This window comes from Pongo abelii, chromosome 2, assembly GCF_028885655.2.
Source record: "Pongo abelii isolate AG06213 chromosome 2, NHGRI_mPonAbe1-v2.0_pri, whole genome shotgun sequence".
Lineage (NCBI taxonomy): Eukaryota > Metazoa > Chordata > Mammalia > Primates > Hominidae > Pongo > Pongo abelii.
The window spans coordinates 101,520,218-101,534,411 of NC_085928.1; the positions used below are offsets into that span (position 1 = coordinate 101,520,218).

Sequence of the window (14,194 nt, forward strand, 5' to 3'; positions counted from 1 at the left end):
AGGGACATCATCTCACTCAGATGCCTGGGCCCCATGTGACTAAGCACCCGCCTGTCCCTGCAGGAGACCCTCTGCAGTGTGGAGCCTGGGTCGGGCAGTGCGCTCTTTACATCGTGATCATGATTTTTGAAAAGTCTGTCGTCTTCATCGTCCTCCTAATACTTCAATGGAAAAAGGTTTGCTTCGTCCCTGCATTAGTAGCTCCTTGCCATGCTGAGCAAGCAGCACTTCCTCCCCATCACCCACACATGCCAACTCTAGGAAAACCAAACTTCTGTTTTAACTCTGTGAATGTGTCCTGGATTTAGTCTGATGTGGCAACTACTCCAAAGAGCTTGTCAGTTCTTAGCATCCATCCACTTTAAATGTCTGTTCTAGATGAAGCCTTGGGATGTATAAAACTAATGAAATACAGTCCCTGCCCTCAGCTTGCTACCATCTGATGGTGATTTTTAGGCCTTGCGACAACGAATGTTTCTACATCGGCAAACATCCTGTCACACACCTCTCTTGGCTGGTAGTTTAACTGTGGTGCCACGGGCAGCTTCCACAGTCTGTGACCTTCAGCGTGCCGATGCCCTGGCCAGCCCACGGGCTCCCCAACCGTGGCTTCCGCCCTCTGACCCCAGTTCTGTGTAGATAAACCCCCACCCCTCATCCCTGAATGCCCAGATGAGACCAGCCAGAAGCCTTTGAGAACAAGTGGCTCAGCTTGGCCTCCTTTGGGTTTTATTTGTGTTTGGATTTTATTTAAGAAAATAAGCCAAGGCTTTTCAGAGCTGTTGTCTTTTAGAGGTGGTTGAGGTGTGGGATTTCTGTTAGAAAGTGGTCTGGGGCCTCATTGCTGGTGTCTGTAATGAGCATCCAATGTGTTCACCCCTCCAGCCCCCTGAAGCCCACACTCTACTCTCCCGGTGGGCACTGCTTGCTTTGCCCTGGCTCGGTGGCTGTAAGCCCACTGCACTTTGCAAGTCCACACTGAGGGGAAAGCTGCCAAAGCACCAGCTGCTTAATGTGGTCTCCAAGGCTTCCTTGTGGACAGTCTTATCTGGGAACCCTGGGCATGAGGTGCCGCTCCCATTGGGCTTTGGGGGAAGCGTCTAAGCTAAGGCTCCCTCGGGCCTGTGGGTAGCATCCACCCACCCCAGGCACACTCTCGGTGGCCTCTCCCTACCTCACTGAGTCTGCTTCTCTTTACAGGTGGCCCTGTTGAATCCCATTGAAAACCCAGACTTGAAGCTGGCCATCGTCATGCTGATCGTCCCCTTCTTTGTCAACGTCAGTGTCATGTTGCGTTTTTATCCCGGTTTGCTCCCTGCCTGGCAGGGTTCCTGTCCAAAGTTCTGAGTCTGACAGAAAGCTCACTTTGTAGCCATCAGGTCTTTTTGCGTGACCATTTGCCACCTCTCCCACCCCCAGACCTGGAAATGGCAGGATTACCCCTCAAAAGGCAGGGCCCCATCCCAGGACTCCTGTCCAGGATGGAGGGGCCTGGGAGCTTTGTCTTGTCCTCCCTGCCGAGGGGCCTCCCACCAAGAAGTCCCACCCATGTGTAGCGCCAGCCTCTAGTTCAGGATCGTTCTAAACATACCCATCGTTCATTCCTGACCACGGATCTTGAGAAACTCCTGAGCACAATGGCTCAAAGTTAAGAAACAGAAGTGGTGAGGGAAGCTGGGACAAACAGATGACGGCAGGGTGTGCCGGCCACCCACACGGAGTCTGTGGGGAGGGGCCCGGAACGCATGTCCAGAGACCTTGCTTCCAGGCCCAAACAGGCTGTTCCCCCAGTTACCACAACAAAAACCCCTCAGGGCACGTTCCTTTCACACTCTGATCAGAAAACTGAACCCGAGGATGTGGAGACTGGGAATCTCTTTCTAAGCTTTGGGAGATAGCAGGGTGATTAGATTGGGTTTTTCTTTCCATAGCTCTGGATCTTATAACCCGGAATAGGAGTGGGCAGATGGGGGCTGTTCGGCTTTGCTTTGAAAAATGGTTTATCCCAAAGTAACCTGCACTTTTCCTTCCCGCAGGCTTTGATGTTTTGGGTAGTGGACAATTTCCTCATGAGAAAAGGGAAGACGAAAGCTAAGCTAGAAGAAAGGGGAGCCAACCAGGACTCGAGGAATGGGAGCAAGGTCCGCTACCGGAGGGCCGCATCCCACGAGGAGTCTGAGTCTGAGGTAGGGCCTCCCTGACTCTCCAAGGGCCCAAGCCATTGTATCGCTGGCCCAAGGGGGTCTCTGGTCTTATGTTTGTGTATGTTCTTCCCTTGAGTGCTGAGTCACAGTGCGAGCCAGAGGGCGGGAGAAGAGGCTGAGCCAGAGATGAGCGAGGGACAGACAGCTCTGTCCAGCCAGGACCCATTCCTACTGTCCCTTGGGCCTGCCTAGGGCAGGAGGGCAGAGCAGATGGGGGTGGCTTGCCTGTGACAGTTCCTCTGTCAGTGGAGATGACAGACAGGAGAGGGAAGTGCTGCCTTGTTTGGTGAGCTGGCAAGGACCGTCATGGGCCTAATGGTTGACATTCAAGCATTAGGGTATTTGAATCTCTGCCCAACACTAAAGAGCAAGGGAAGTGTTGGCTCAGACAGCTGGAAACTTCTAAAATATAGGGGTAGCCAGACCTTGCAGGAGGAACCTCATCTCCCCCTTATTTTCTGGTCTTCTGAGTTCAAAGGTTTGGACCTCAGGGAAGAACGGTGGCCATGAATAGCAGCCCTGAGGCCAGGATATGTGTTCTGGCGGCCCCGCAGCACTCACCCCACATCTGCGTGCAGGGCCAGCTCGTGGGAGGCATGGGAGGCCTAGGAAGTGTGCAGGTGGGAGCTGCAGAAAAGCTGAGACGAACGTCTTCCCCGGAGAGGCTGTCAGACACGTGGGTGAGGTGCAGGTGGACACATAAGTATTTTGTCATGACACCATAGTGTGTTCTAAGATTGAGGCATAGGTAGAACCCAACGAGGGCCCTGGGACAGCCTGGAGGGAGTTTCAGAAGACGAACAGATAGTAGGACAGAGGGGAAGCCGTGTCTTCTCTAGGTGCTTATCTCTAGAATCTGGCCAGCACCTGTCATATGAGAGCTTGGTGAACATTAGGTGAGTGGCAAACAGTGTTATGGGCAGAAGCAGCAGCTCATGAGCATTCACAGTCATATGGTTTGGTGTCTGGGCCATAGTGTGAAATGCACTGTGGCTTGTATTCTGGAGCATAGGACAGAAGGACAAGAAGTGAGGCACAGGCTGAGCTAGATGGGCAATGCCCTGTGATCCAGGCTGAGGCATTGGGATGTGCTCGTACAGGCGGTGAGGAGCAGTGGGAGTGTGGTGGTCGGGACCAAGACTAGAGGCAGGAAGCCCTGCAACGGAACAGCGCAGGGAAGAGGAGGTGAGACTGCCTGCCCGGCCCTAGAATAGGAGTTCGTGTTTCCCTGCACTGCTGGGCTTTGGACCTCCTGATCCCAATCTAGGTGGTTCCAACCTTTCCCTGGTATTCAGAGGTCTAAGGAGCCAGGCAGGTGGGCAGGGGATGAGTGTGTTTGCCCCAGCTGCATGGCTGAGTCATTCCAGGGGCTTAGAACAGCAAAGTGCCGCTATTTGTCTTCAGCAGTTACAGAGTTGGCTCAGAGCAGCCACGCTGAACTCCCCCTGCCCACAGATGCTTTCTCTTCCTTTTGAAAGAGGCTTTTCAGTCTGCTTCTGCAGTATTTAAGGCAGCTTCAACAACTGCATGTGTCATGGTTGAGCTTTTTTTAGCCAGGGTGACCTTAGGCTGCAGATCCCTGCTGAGTTTGTCCTGATGGAGTTCGGTTCCCCTGGAGGTGGACCGAGAAGTGGGGAGCATTAGCAGAGGAAGGGGGTCTGTCGACTCACTGCTGGCTTCAGTAGCCCGTGAGTGTCCTTGGAGTGAACATGGCCTGTGGAGGCTAGCACGTCTCATTGAATACAGGGAGCTTCCCCTCACTCTCTTGTAAAGAAACGTTAAGACTTGGCCGGGCATGGTGGCTCACGCCTGTAATCCCAGCACTTTGGGAGTGCGAAGCAGGTGGATTACTTGAGGTCAGCAGTTTGAGACCAGCCTGGACAACATGGTGAAACCTCATGTCTACTAAAAGTAGCAAAAAAAAAAAATTGGCGTGGTGCCACGCACCTGTAATCAGCTACTCAGGAGGCTGAGGCAGGAGAATCACTTGAACCCAGGAGGCAGAGGTTGCAGTGAGGTGAGATCGTGCCATTGCACTCTAGCCTGGGTGACAGGGTGAGACTCTGTCCAAAAAAAAAAAGAAACATGAGACTTGAAGGGCCCAGGGTCCAGGGAGGGCAAATGATGAAGGCCCTGCTGGGGGTGACTCAGGCCTTGCCTCTCTACTGCCTCAGATCCTGATCTCAGCAGATGACGAGATGGAGGAATCCGACGTGGAGGAGGACCTCCGCAGACTGACCCCCCTCAAGCCTGTGAAGAAAAAGAAGCACCGCTTTGGGCTGCCCGTATGACACATTCCCATGCTGGGGGTGACGGGAGGGCCCCGCCAGCCGCTGGTGTGCAGAGGTCATCCCGCAGCATCGTTCCTTACCCTCTCTCTGCCCTTCCTTTCTACCTCTGCTCCTCTTGCTGTCTCTGCCCGCTCTCGCCTGCCCCAGACTACTGTGACTTAAAAAGAGGGAAGAGGAGCCAGCGCCCAAGGGGGCCATGGGCGGCTGGAGGTCCCCATTCAGTTGCACTACAAACACTGACCAAATATGCAAGGAAGGAGTTGTGTTTGTTGTCGTCCCAGACAGTGTTATGAGGGACCTGAGGCCCTGCCCCGTGTCCGACCGAGTGGCAAGGTGGAGGGAAGCACAGGCACACAGACCGTGGGTGGGTCTCCTCACCGCAGCTGTGGGCAGTGCGAACACATAACGCCCTTGGGCTAAAAGTGACTCGTTGACCAAGTTGGAACCGGAATGCTTTCTTACTCGAAATGTCTTTTGTAACTATTGATTTCTGAAGCTGGTTTTATGAGCTCTGACAGTGTTACCAGGTTGGGGGTATGTGTTTATTTCCTACAAAGTACTTACGGGACTAATGGGCAAAACAGAGATTTTTAAGTCTTCCGTATGCTGTTTGACTTTTATATTTTTAAGTTATATTTTCATACTATTGTATTTAAAAACTCTTTTTAATCCCCAAAGAAATGGGTTTATTTGCCTTTCATGGGGTGTGGGCTGGCAGGAGGAAAAGTCGGGAGTTTTTTATTTGGAATATTATTAGATGATGCCCTATGATAAGATGAGACAAATGATTGAGGAGGGAAGGAGGATGGCCCTTCTCTAGAATCAGCAAACCCAGTGGTTCTGTGAAGGTCAGACCCAAGCTTGGAGCAGCTGGTCTGGATGCAGATCCAGGAGCTGCAGAGTGTGTGGAACAGGAAGGGCTCTGCCGAGGGCCCACAAGCTCTGGCATTCCTGCTGGCAGATTAGAGATCTTAAATTTGACCAAGAAAGGAACTTAGCTAAGAGGTCTTTGTGTCCAGAGGACCCAAGACTACCAGACTTCTGTGCAGTCTGCCTGTCTGCAGAGCCTCCAATCACGGTTTAAAGAGGTCTCAGCCTCTCAGCCCCCACTGCTGCAGCCTTCAGAGCCAGCCTCTGGACTCAGCGCCAGGAGCCTCTTCTCCTGCTGCCCTGGTACCTGTCATCCTAGTGTCACCTATTTGTTTTGCACAGCATTCTGGAGAACATCTGCCTCACAAAGTGATCCTGTTTTTCTCACCCTCCAAAGCTGAGGTGGCTAAGGGAGGCAGGGGTGAGAGAGCTCACTCTCTAAACCACAGGCAGGGCAAGGTGCTTCTAGGCCGTGTCCCCTCCCTGGGGAATGGTCACTACTCCTCAGCATGGCCACAGGCCCCTGTGGTTTTGGGAGTTTGCTGAGTGACTGTGGAATGGGCTGACCCCAGCCGTTTCCCTGCTGTGGAAGCAGCAAGGTAGGGGCACTGCTCAGTGGTTTGTCAAGCTCAGAGGCAGCCACGGATGGTTAGGAACAGGAAGCCATACTGCTAAGGTGTAATGAGCTAAAAGGGAGACATCCTGGACTTCAAGTGAGACAAGTGCAAAGGAGGCCACTCCACTTAGGACCTTCCTTTTAGACCTGCATGAACATGTGTTTCACTTAAGCACATTGGGTCCGAATTGTGGCGCATGAACCCAGCTGTTAAACCAGGTACCCTGGGACTGCCCTCTGCCTCTCAGAGCCCTGCCTGTCCTGGACTTGAAGGCGAAACATCAGGCAGGCCTTCTCAGCCCATCTTCGCAGGAGTGCAGAGCCAGGGTGCTGAGAGGAGCAGGGAGTGTAACTACAGTAGGAGGCAACTTTGCTGGTGTCATTCCTGCTCGGATTGACTTTGTGCTCCCTCCCATCCATCCACAGCTATGGTAGCCAGTATTTCCCCAGCAGCTCTCTAGTGGGGAAGAGTGGCTGGAACCAGGCCATTCTCAGTCGAATTTGGGAAGACCAAGACTCATGTTCCTGACAGGACGGTCATTCCCTCATGGCATCACCGACTCAGTTCTAATTCCTCCTCTCCTATTTCATTTTGGTTTGAACAACCTGTGCCTGCAGCTGTTTCTTCCACCTTCCTGGAGCTCACAATCGGAGCTTCATGTTCAGTCTTGAGCTCCTAATGTTTCCAAACAGGGCAGGAGATAGGAGAGCCATAATCTGTGAAAGCTGTGAAACAAACCCTGGGTTATGTAGACCTCAGATGGTCTCATCTGAAGGCTTGGCCCACTTCCCAGTGAGCAGAGGGTTTGGGGAACAAAGAAGTAGCTGAGGAGTGATGGTTTTTCCCTGTATCCTGATTTTCAGAAAGGGCTTTAGTCTCTGAGCTGCAGCTAGTACCTGGCTAGCTGACCAGGGGACGGGGGTCTAATAGGGTGTCTGACTATAGGGCACCTCTCGTGTTTGGCCTTCCCTTTCTTGTGTGTTTGTGTGTGTGTGTGCACGCGCACTTGCACACACATGTACACACACAAATCTGTATCCCCAGGAGTGCCTCCTGCAGTCACTGGGGGCTCTTCCGTGGTGTACCATCCCATGAGAGCAGATCAGAGGGCTGTGGTCAGGACTTCCTCCTAAGCTGCCCTCCCTCCCTACGATGAGTTTCCTCTCCACCTGCTCCAAGGTGCCTTATGAGGTGCAGCTCTTCACCTGGCCACATGGCATCCATCACCGTGTTGAGAAATGATGGGACATTAGCTGGATATTGTGTGCTATCAGTCTGATTTGTCCAAATCTGGACCTCAGCCAAGCCACCTGTGGTGGAACCTTGCAAGTCAAGGTCATGAACAAATTTCTTGTAACTATTGGAAATAAACTAATGAGGTAGAACTGTCGTATCCAAATGGAAGAGGTGGTTGGTACTGTTAACTTCCTTTTGCTGTCAGAGGGTTGTTGACAATGGCAAGGGGGGATGTGAGTGAGATCCAGGTGGTGGTGGCTTCTTGGTCCACTCAGCTTGCACACTTGCAAGAGGAGGGTCTGTGGCCCCTCGGCCATGCTGGTGGCCTCCTTCCTCAAGCTTTAACTTGTGTCCTCCCTGGCAACAGGGAGTCATGAGTTAATGTCACCTGTCATGCCTCTTTCTTCAGGGAAAATATTAAAAGGCTCAAATCCAAGCTGTGACTTCCCTTAGGCAGTGTAAGCCTGTAGGGTGCAGCCCCAAGTTTATGTCCAAAGGCTGCCTCAGAACCCTGGAGGGAGCAGCGCCCAGCTGGCAGCTCACTCTGCCCTTGCAGTTCACTGGCCTTTTCGCAGCCAGGCTAAGATAGGCAGTGCAAGGAGCTTCCCACTGGCCAGAGCAGCTGCCTCGTAGAATGTGGGGCTGGCTTTTAGAAGTTTCACACGCTTGCAGCTAAGAGTGCAGAGCTCTCTGTTTTACTTCGTGAAACATTGGCAGCTCTGAGGGGCTTGGCTTTTGGTAAGGGACTTATGGTCTGACTTGCCACAAGCACCTTGAGCTCCTGGGTTGGTTGGTGGTTGGTTGGCTGGGTTGTTTTAAATTTGATTTTTATTTTCCTGAAGTTTGTTAGAAGTCAGACCTATGTGAGCAAAACCATGGCCCACTTCAGCAGCCATCCAGTTGGGGGTGCTTAATCGGTGGTGGTAGGATTCATGGAAACGTTTTTTTGAAATGAAAGAGATGATGTACTTACGTTGTAAAATGGTTTACAATAAAATTTGGCATCTTATTACAGTTTTTTAAAAAAGAAACCATCACATTTGTGGTTGTTGGTTGTGGGTTCTCTGGAGTTGAAACAGCTTGGCAGGGTCAAAAAAGATTCCCCTGTGAATTAGAAGGTTCTCCCCAGGGACCGGAGTGAGCAGGAACCTTACGAAGCCTCATGGCAGGAGTGGGAGCCAGCAGCCCAGTGAAAAGCCAAACATGCTCTTGCCATGTCCATCTCCACTTCCTCGCTAGTGAGAATTAAAGCAAGTCCGTCTCTGAGGAGGACATCGTGTTGGGGAGGTAGAGTATAAGCAGTGAGCAGCCCACATCCTTGTCCCTGAGGCTGCGGGGCTGGAAGGCAGGTCCCTGGGCAGAGCCACAGCGTCAGGTGCCATCTGCAGGGGCACCCCTGGAGCTAGTGGAAGGCCCCCACGAGGCCTGGCCTGCCCTCGGCTGCCTCTTGGCTCATGTGCCACATCCTGGGCATTCCTCATGTCAGCACTTGTCTCAGATCAAGCCTGGCAGTCCTCTCATTGGCCTCCTGGAGCCAGGGTGGCAGGAGGGGAATTGGGGTGGGGTTCAAAGTATGACAGCAATGGAGTGGCATTTGGGATAACCAAATGTCAGTGCCTGGTTGGGTTCCATCTGCCTGGAGCCTTCAAGGATAAAAATAATCTCCATCATAAACTGAAAAGGACTTCGATACGTGTGTTACTGGGAGGGCTGCGACCTCCTACGCACACCTATTCCGCACACCCACCCCAGGCTTAGGCTCCTGGCCTGTGCCCTGGGGGATCTTCCCCTTGCAAGGAGGGGCATGTTAGGAGCTTCTAGCAAAGAAGAGCTAAGTGACCTTCTGGGGAGCCCTTTGGCCTGTTCTTGTCTCTGCAGCTTAGTACCTGGAGTGGGCTTCACTCTCCCCCATCCTCTTTGAGCAACTGAAACTGTTCTGCAGGCCAGCCCCCCTGCGGTGGCCTCACCTACTCGAAGGCCTGAGCCTGAGTCTGTTTCCCACCTCTGTCTCATCAGTGCTGTCACCATCGAGCATGGTTTCCTCCCTGGTCCTTTCCAGACCCCTTACTCCCCACTCGCTGAACTTGCAGTTGGAATAGGACAGAGGACAAGGACATCAGCAAAAACATGAGCAACTCCCCAGGCTCCCTTTACCTCACTTTCTCCACCTGTGAACCTGTGCTAGCCCCTCTCTCTGAGTTTGCCACAAGGGCCCAGTGAGCTTGCCGTAAGCAGATGCAGCAGACACGGGAAGCTCCTGCTCCGCCACCATGCAGGGTTGGAAAATCTCTCCACTGGAATCCAGGGGAAGGGATGGAAGAGGAAGAAAAACAAGCTTGGAGCAGTCCAAGCCGGCTAGGGCCCTCCATTCCCTCAGGGACACCCCACACCCACCCCACACACTGGGATGAACCCTTGCAGAGGAACAATTCAGATGGTCACACATTCCAGGACCCAAATCCGTAAACACAAAGCATGTCCGCCAGTGCCAGCACCTCCCCCCGGCAAATCAAGCAGCTGTCCCAGAGGGCACAGGGTCTCTGCAGCCATCTGCTTTCATCAGGGCTGCAGCCCCCAGGCAGCAGTACTGGGAGCCCCTCTCATCTCCGAGAATAAACTCTGAAGCCAGCGACCCTGTGGACCTGAATCATCAGGGAGCCTGTCAGAGGAGGGGCAGTGACTCTCCGGGACAAGCAAGCAGGCTATATAAGTTTCAGAAGGCTGGGCTCCACTCAGATCTTTTCCAGCGGCTGCTGCCTGCCAGAGAGGCGCCTTCAGAGACCCAGCGCTTACACAATACCCACCATGTCCCAGGTAGGAGGACCCAGCACGGGCTGTGTTGATGCCAGAGGGAGTGGAGGTGGAGTCCTGGACACTTTCGGCTCTGGCAGCTGTGTCTTGATCTGAGCCCCAAGCATGAACTGGAGGCTCTGCAGCCCTTGGGAGATGGGGGCTCAGGGAGGACCCCCTGAGGAACCCCTCTTCTATGTGGCTTTGGTGGTATTCCATGGTTTGTTAGGAGGAGTGGAGAGAAATGTTGGGGATGGGGGGCCTAGATAGATCTTTGCATGTGCGTGTGTGTGTGCACATCTGTGTGTGTGTGCACGTTTGTGCGCGTGCATGTGTGTGCTGCCGGTATAGCTCAGTGTGTAGAGCTTTGTGCATTTGTAGCTATGGGCCCTGCAGCCATGCACTGTGTGTGTAGCTACACACATAGGTCTGTCTGTCTCTGTGTATGGTATATGCATGAAGCTGTATGTGTGTGCACATGAGGCTGGAGGGACACAGCTGGGTGCATCCCTGTGCAGGGGTATAGTGTGTTGCTCTGAGGAGCCTGGCCCAGGCTGAGGGAGGAAATGGCTGCACCTGCACCCAAGCACAGGCAGGTCTCAGACTCACAGGCGCCTGGGGTTGAGGCGTAGGGTAAACACCGAGCCTGGGTGTCCCCCACCCTGGAGGGACAGACCAGCCTGCCAAGAGAGAGGATTGTCCTTGCTGCCTGCTCTGTGGGTGGATGGCCACTTTGGACTGTAACTCTGTGGGCATCTGGTCCTTCTACCCCATTTCCAGCCCCAAAGACACAAAGTAAATACTGGCGCTTTTCTGGAAGAGGGGCAATCCTTGAGGGACCACTTGCCACCCAGTGAACAGGTTTTGGAACTAACCAAATTCCCTAGTATTGCCCAGCCTCAGAGCTAGTCCCCTTCACCGTTCCCCACTGTGCCCAGCCCTGAGCTTGACCAGGCAGCCAGACACACCAGTGTGAGGCTGCAGCAGCCACTGCTCCCAGGAGCTCCCAGGCTGTAAGGGAAGGGCACATGGGCAAGTCAGACCAAGACAGCTGGGAGACCTGCAGCAGGTGGAGTGTAGTTGGAAAGGCTTTCTCTGGAAGAGAAGTAGAGCCTTGAATAGGCTTGGGTTTAGAGAGCAGAGAAGAGGGGTCTTGGCCAGGGCACAGAGGTAGGTGTCCCTGCCTCAAGGCTTCAGGTAGTAAGATGAGGCTCTTGGATCTCCAAGGCTGGTGCTCAGGAAGCGCCTATCAAGAAGAAGCGCCCCCCTGTGAAGGAGGAGGACCTGAAGGGGGCCCGAGGAAACCTGACCAAGAACCAGGAAATCAAGTCCAAGACCTACCAGGTCATGCGAGAGTGTGGTGAGTGTCCTTATGCCATCTGGCGCTGGGGATGGGGGTGCAGGTGTGTGTCAGTGGTGGGGGAGGCGGTTAAGGATCCTTTTCTGAGAATCCAGTATTCCTGGGCTCAAGAAAAGGTGCTCCCATCATAAGGGACCTTCCCTCCCAGGAAGCCAGGCTGGCCCCTGACTTTACCTCCTCCCACAGAGCAAGCTGGCTCGGCCGCCCCGTCAGTGTTCAGCCGCACCCGCACAGGCACCGAGACTGTCTTTGAGAAGCCCAGAGCCGGACCCGCCAAGAGTGTCTTCGGCTGAGAAGCGCGCGCCACTCCCCTTGCTGCCCGAATGCTCGGAAACAGGAGCCTTTCCCGGGAACTCTTTTTTATGCCAGAACACTTCCTCTCCCCTGCTATCTCTGGGGCTGCCACCCTCCCCCACAGTCCAGGCCCTTCAGCCAAGGGCTCTGCACCAGCACTTTGGAAGCACTAATAAAGAGGATGCCCGCGTGGCCCCAGCAGTCAGAAGGTGTTGGTTGGTCCCTGGCTATGGCCACTATTGAGAGGGAGGACAGGGTGGGAACATGGAACATGTCCATTTAGGAAGATCCCAGGGGATAGCACAGGTGCTATTATGGCCACTGCCACATGCTGCCTTGGACATGGAGACCCAGTGCTGACCTGTGACTTCAGACCAGACTCTTCTGAGCCTCACTTTCCCTTTTTATACTACAGGGGAGTTGAGCTGGAGCCTATTCCATTAAAGCAGGCCACGATGACACTGCTCAGAGTGAAGTGGGTGGGGTCTCAGGGACCACCTCGCCTCCTGCCTTCCACAGAAGCTGCTGAGAAGCCTCTGAGGACCTGCAGGCTCTGCAGCACCTAGGGACCTCAGAACCCCTCTCCCTGCACTTTTGTTCACACTGCCTCCTCCCAGCTTTTGTCCCCTCCAAGACAAAGCCAGATTGAGATTCCTCTCTGGCAGTCAGTTTCCTGAGCTACTGTCTCTTCCAAACAGCAGGGGTAAGCCTCCCAGATTCTGCTCCAACCAGGCTGTCTGGGGCATGGAACACCAGATTCTCAGCCTGCATGACTCTTCCCTCTCCAGTCCTCTGTCCTCTGTGTGCCTGGAACTGCCAGGTTCAAAAGACCCATAGAGGCCTGTCCCTTTGTGATGGCAAGACCGTGACCATGGACAGGCTGACAGTGGCTCCTTTCGGAGCTGGACTGGCAGAGCCTGGGCTTGTGGTGCCTGGCTCAGGGCTGACGCCTGCTGGGAATGCCCTCCTGTCCCAGGAGGTTCTGGCTGCCCAGAAAGTTTCCCACAGTCCCGGCCAGCCTGGCCTCCTTATATAGCCCTGGGTCTGGGCTGGGCCTGTGCCCTGCCCCAGGGGAGCAGACCTGCTGTGAGGAAGGGCCCAGTCCTACTTGCTGGACCCCATGGGGAGACTCTTCCCGCAGACACTGAAAGGAGTGGGTTCCCCTGTGTAATCCCAATCATATCCAGAGCCAAAAGGGTGAGCAGTGGAGACCTGCGCAGAGATGAGGCTTCTGGCCAGTCATGCTAAGGAAGGGGGGCGTCTTCCTTGCAGCTGTAGAAATAGCTCCAGTGTATGGCACCTTTGCCCCAGGCCTGCCACCACCTCTAATGGAGACAGGACTGGTGGAGAAAACCCTCCCCAGCCTCTGGAAGCCACTGGCTGCCCCAAGGCCCCCAATAGGTTCCCAAGGCAGCTGGCCCCCTCAGGGCTGGTGTCACGGAGCCGTCCTCCTTCCCTGATCCAGGACTTGGCATCTGGCCACACTTTTATGATTCATCTTTACCCATCTGTGGCCACAGACTCAGGAGCTGGCTTCCCCAGGCCACCAGGGAACGCGAGCCCCAGCGGCGCCCAGAGCGCATAATATGTACTCACTCGATCCCACTTTACAAGGAGCAGAGCGCTTCAACTTTAGCAAGGCCGGGACCCACCCCAGGCCTTTGGGCAGCTCTCCCCTGGGTCTGGGCTGTGGCAGCATCACACTGCTCATGACAACAGCATTCTGCCCTCTCTCAACCAGCAATTCCTGGGCTCCCTCCGCTCCACCGAATGCCTCCCCAGTCACCCCTCAGGAGCTGCTGGCACTGTCAGCTCTGTCTTCTGTTCCATGCTCTCCTGTCAATAAACTCCCCGTATGGAGACCTCTGTGCCCCAGGATGTGGCAGGTTTATGACTCAGTTGTATTGCCATTCTTGTTTTGGGGGCCTTGCTGGGGTTGAACCTAAAGTCCTGTCTAGATTAATGGCACCCAAACAGCAGCCTGGGACCCCAGGAGAGGTGCCCAGCACCTCTCACTTCAGAAATACGGCATATCTATCCTGACTCTAGATCTTGCCCCACACAGACACCTCCCAGAGTCACTCCATGCCTTTGGGCCCTCCCATCAGCCAGTCACACTTACCTGGTGGCCAAGCCCCCTTCCTCCTGGAAGCCGCTAGGGTAGCCCTGTAGCCCTAGTCTTCCCGACCATCCCCCCCTGTTTCCCCCCAGGCTGGACTTATGGAGAGCAGACTGACATCTTCACTGTCAGTTCCCTCCCAGCCCTGTGGAGCTTCGTGGAATGCCTGGTGTGAAGGGTCCTGGTGAAGGTTTCGCACTTTTCAGAAGGGGCACGTACCCCCACTCCAACCTGAGCCTACCTTTCTTTGGTATACATTCTTGCCCCCAGCCAAGGTCCACGGGATGTTCGTCATTTGCTTATCTGAGGTCACTGTGGTTTTTGGCTTGTAGATCCCAATTTCCCAGAACCTGCCCCCATGTGGGTGGGGCAGCAAACAAGTTACTAATCCATTCCCCACTTGCTGTCAAGTT

At 54.2% G+C, this 14,194-nt stretch overlaps 2 protein-coding genes across 2 annotated transcripts in view; both read left to right on the top strand.

Moving 5' to 3' along the window:
* The window catches only part of STIMATE (STIM activating enhancer), a 67,070-nt gene extending 58,821 nt beyond the window's left edge, over nucleotides 1–8,249 (top strand). Inside the window, exons 5-8 of the mRNA XM_009238918.4 lie at nucleotides 64–176; nucleotides 1,201–1,278; nucleotides 2,037–2,186; nucleotides 4,379–8,249. Of these exons, the coding sequence (XP_009237193.3) occupies nucleotides 64–176; nucleotides 1,201–1,278; nucleotides 2,037–2,186; nucleotides 4,379–4,495 (458 nt within the window). The 3' untranslated portion in view covers nucleotides 4,496–8,249. The remainder of the gene's footprint in view (nucleotides 1–63; nucleotides 177–1,200; nucleotides 1,279–2,036; nucleotides 2,187–4,378) is intronic.
* A 129-nt stretch (nucleotides 8,250–8,378) lies between these two features.
* MUSTN1 (musculoskeletal, embryonic nuclear protein 1) lies at nucleotides 8,379–11,861 on the top strand. The gene is made up of 3 exons (XM_009238919.4): nucleotides 8,379–10,032; nucleotides 11,236–11,368; nucleotides 11,555–11,861. The coding sequence occupies exons 1-3, from the start codon at nucleotides 10,024–10,026 to the stop codon at nucleotides 11,659–11,661; spliced, it is 249 nt and encodes an 82-aa protein (XP_009237194.1). The 5' UTR covers nucleotides 8,379–10,023; the 3' UTR covers nucleotides 11,662–11,861.
* Nucleotides 11,862–14,194: the final 2,333 nt, after the last annotated feature.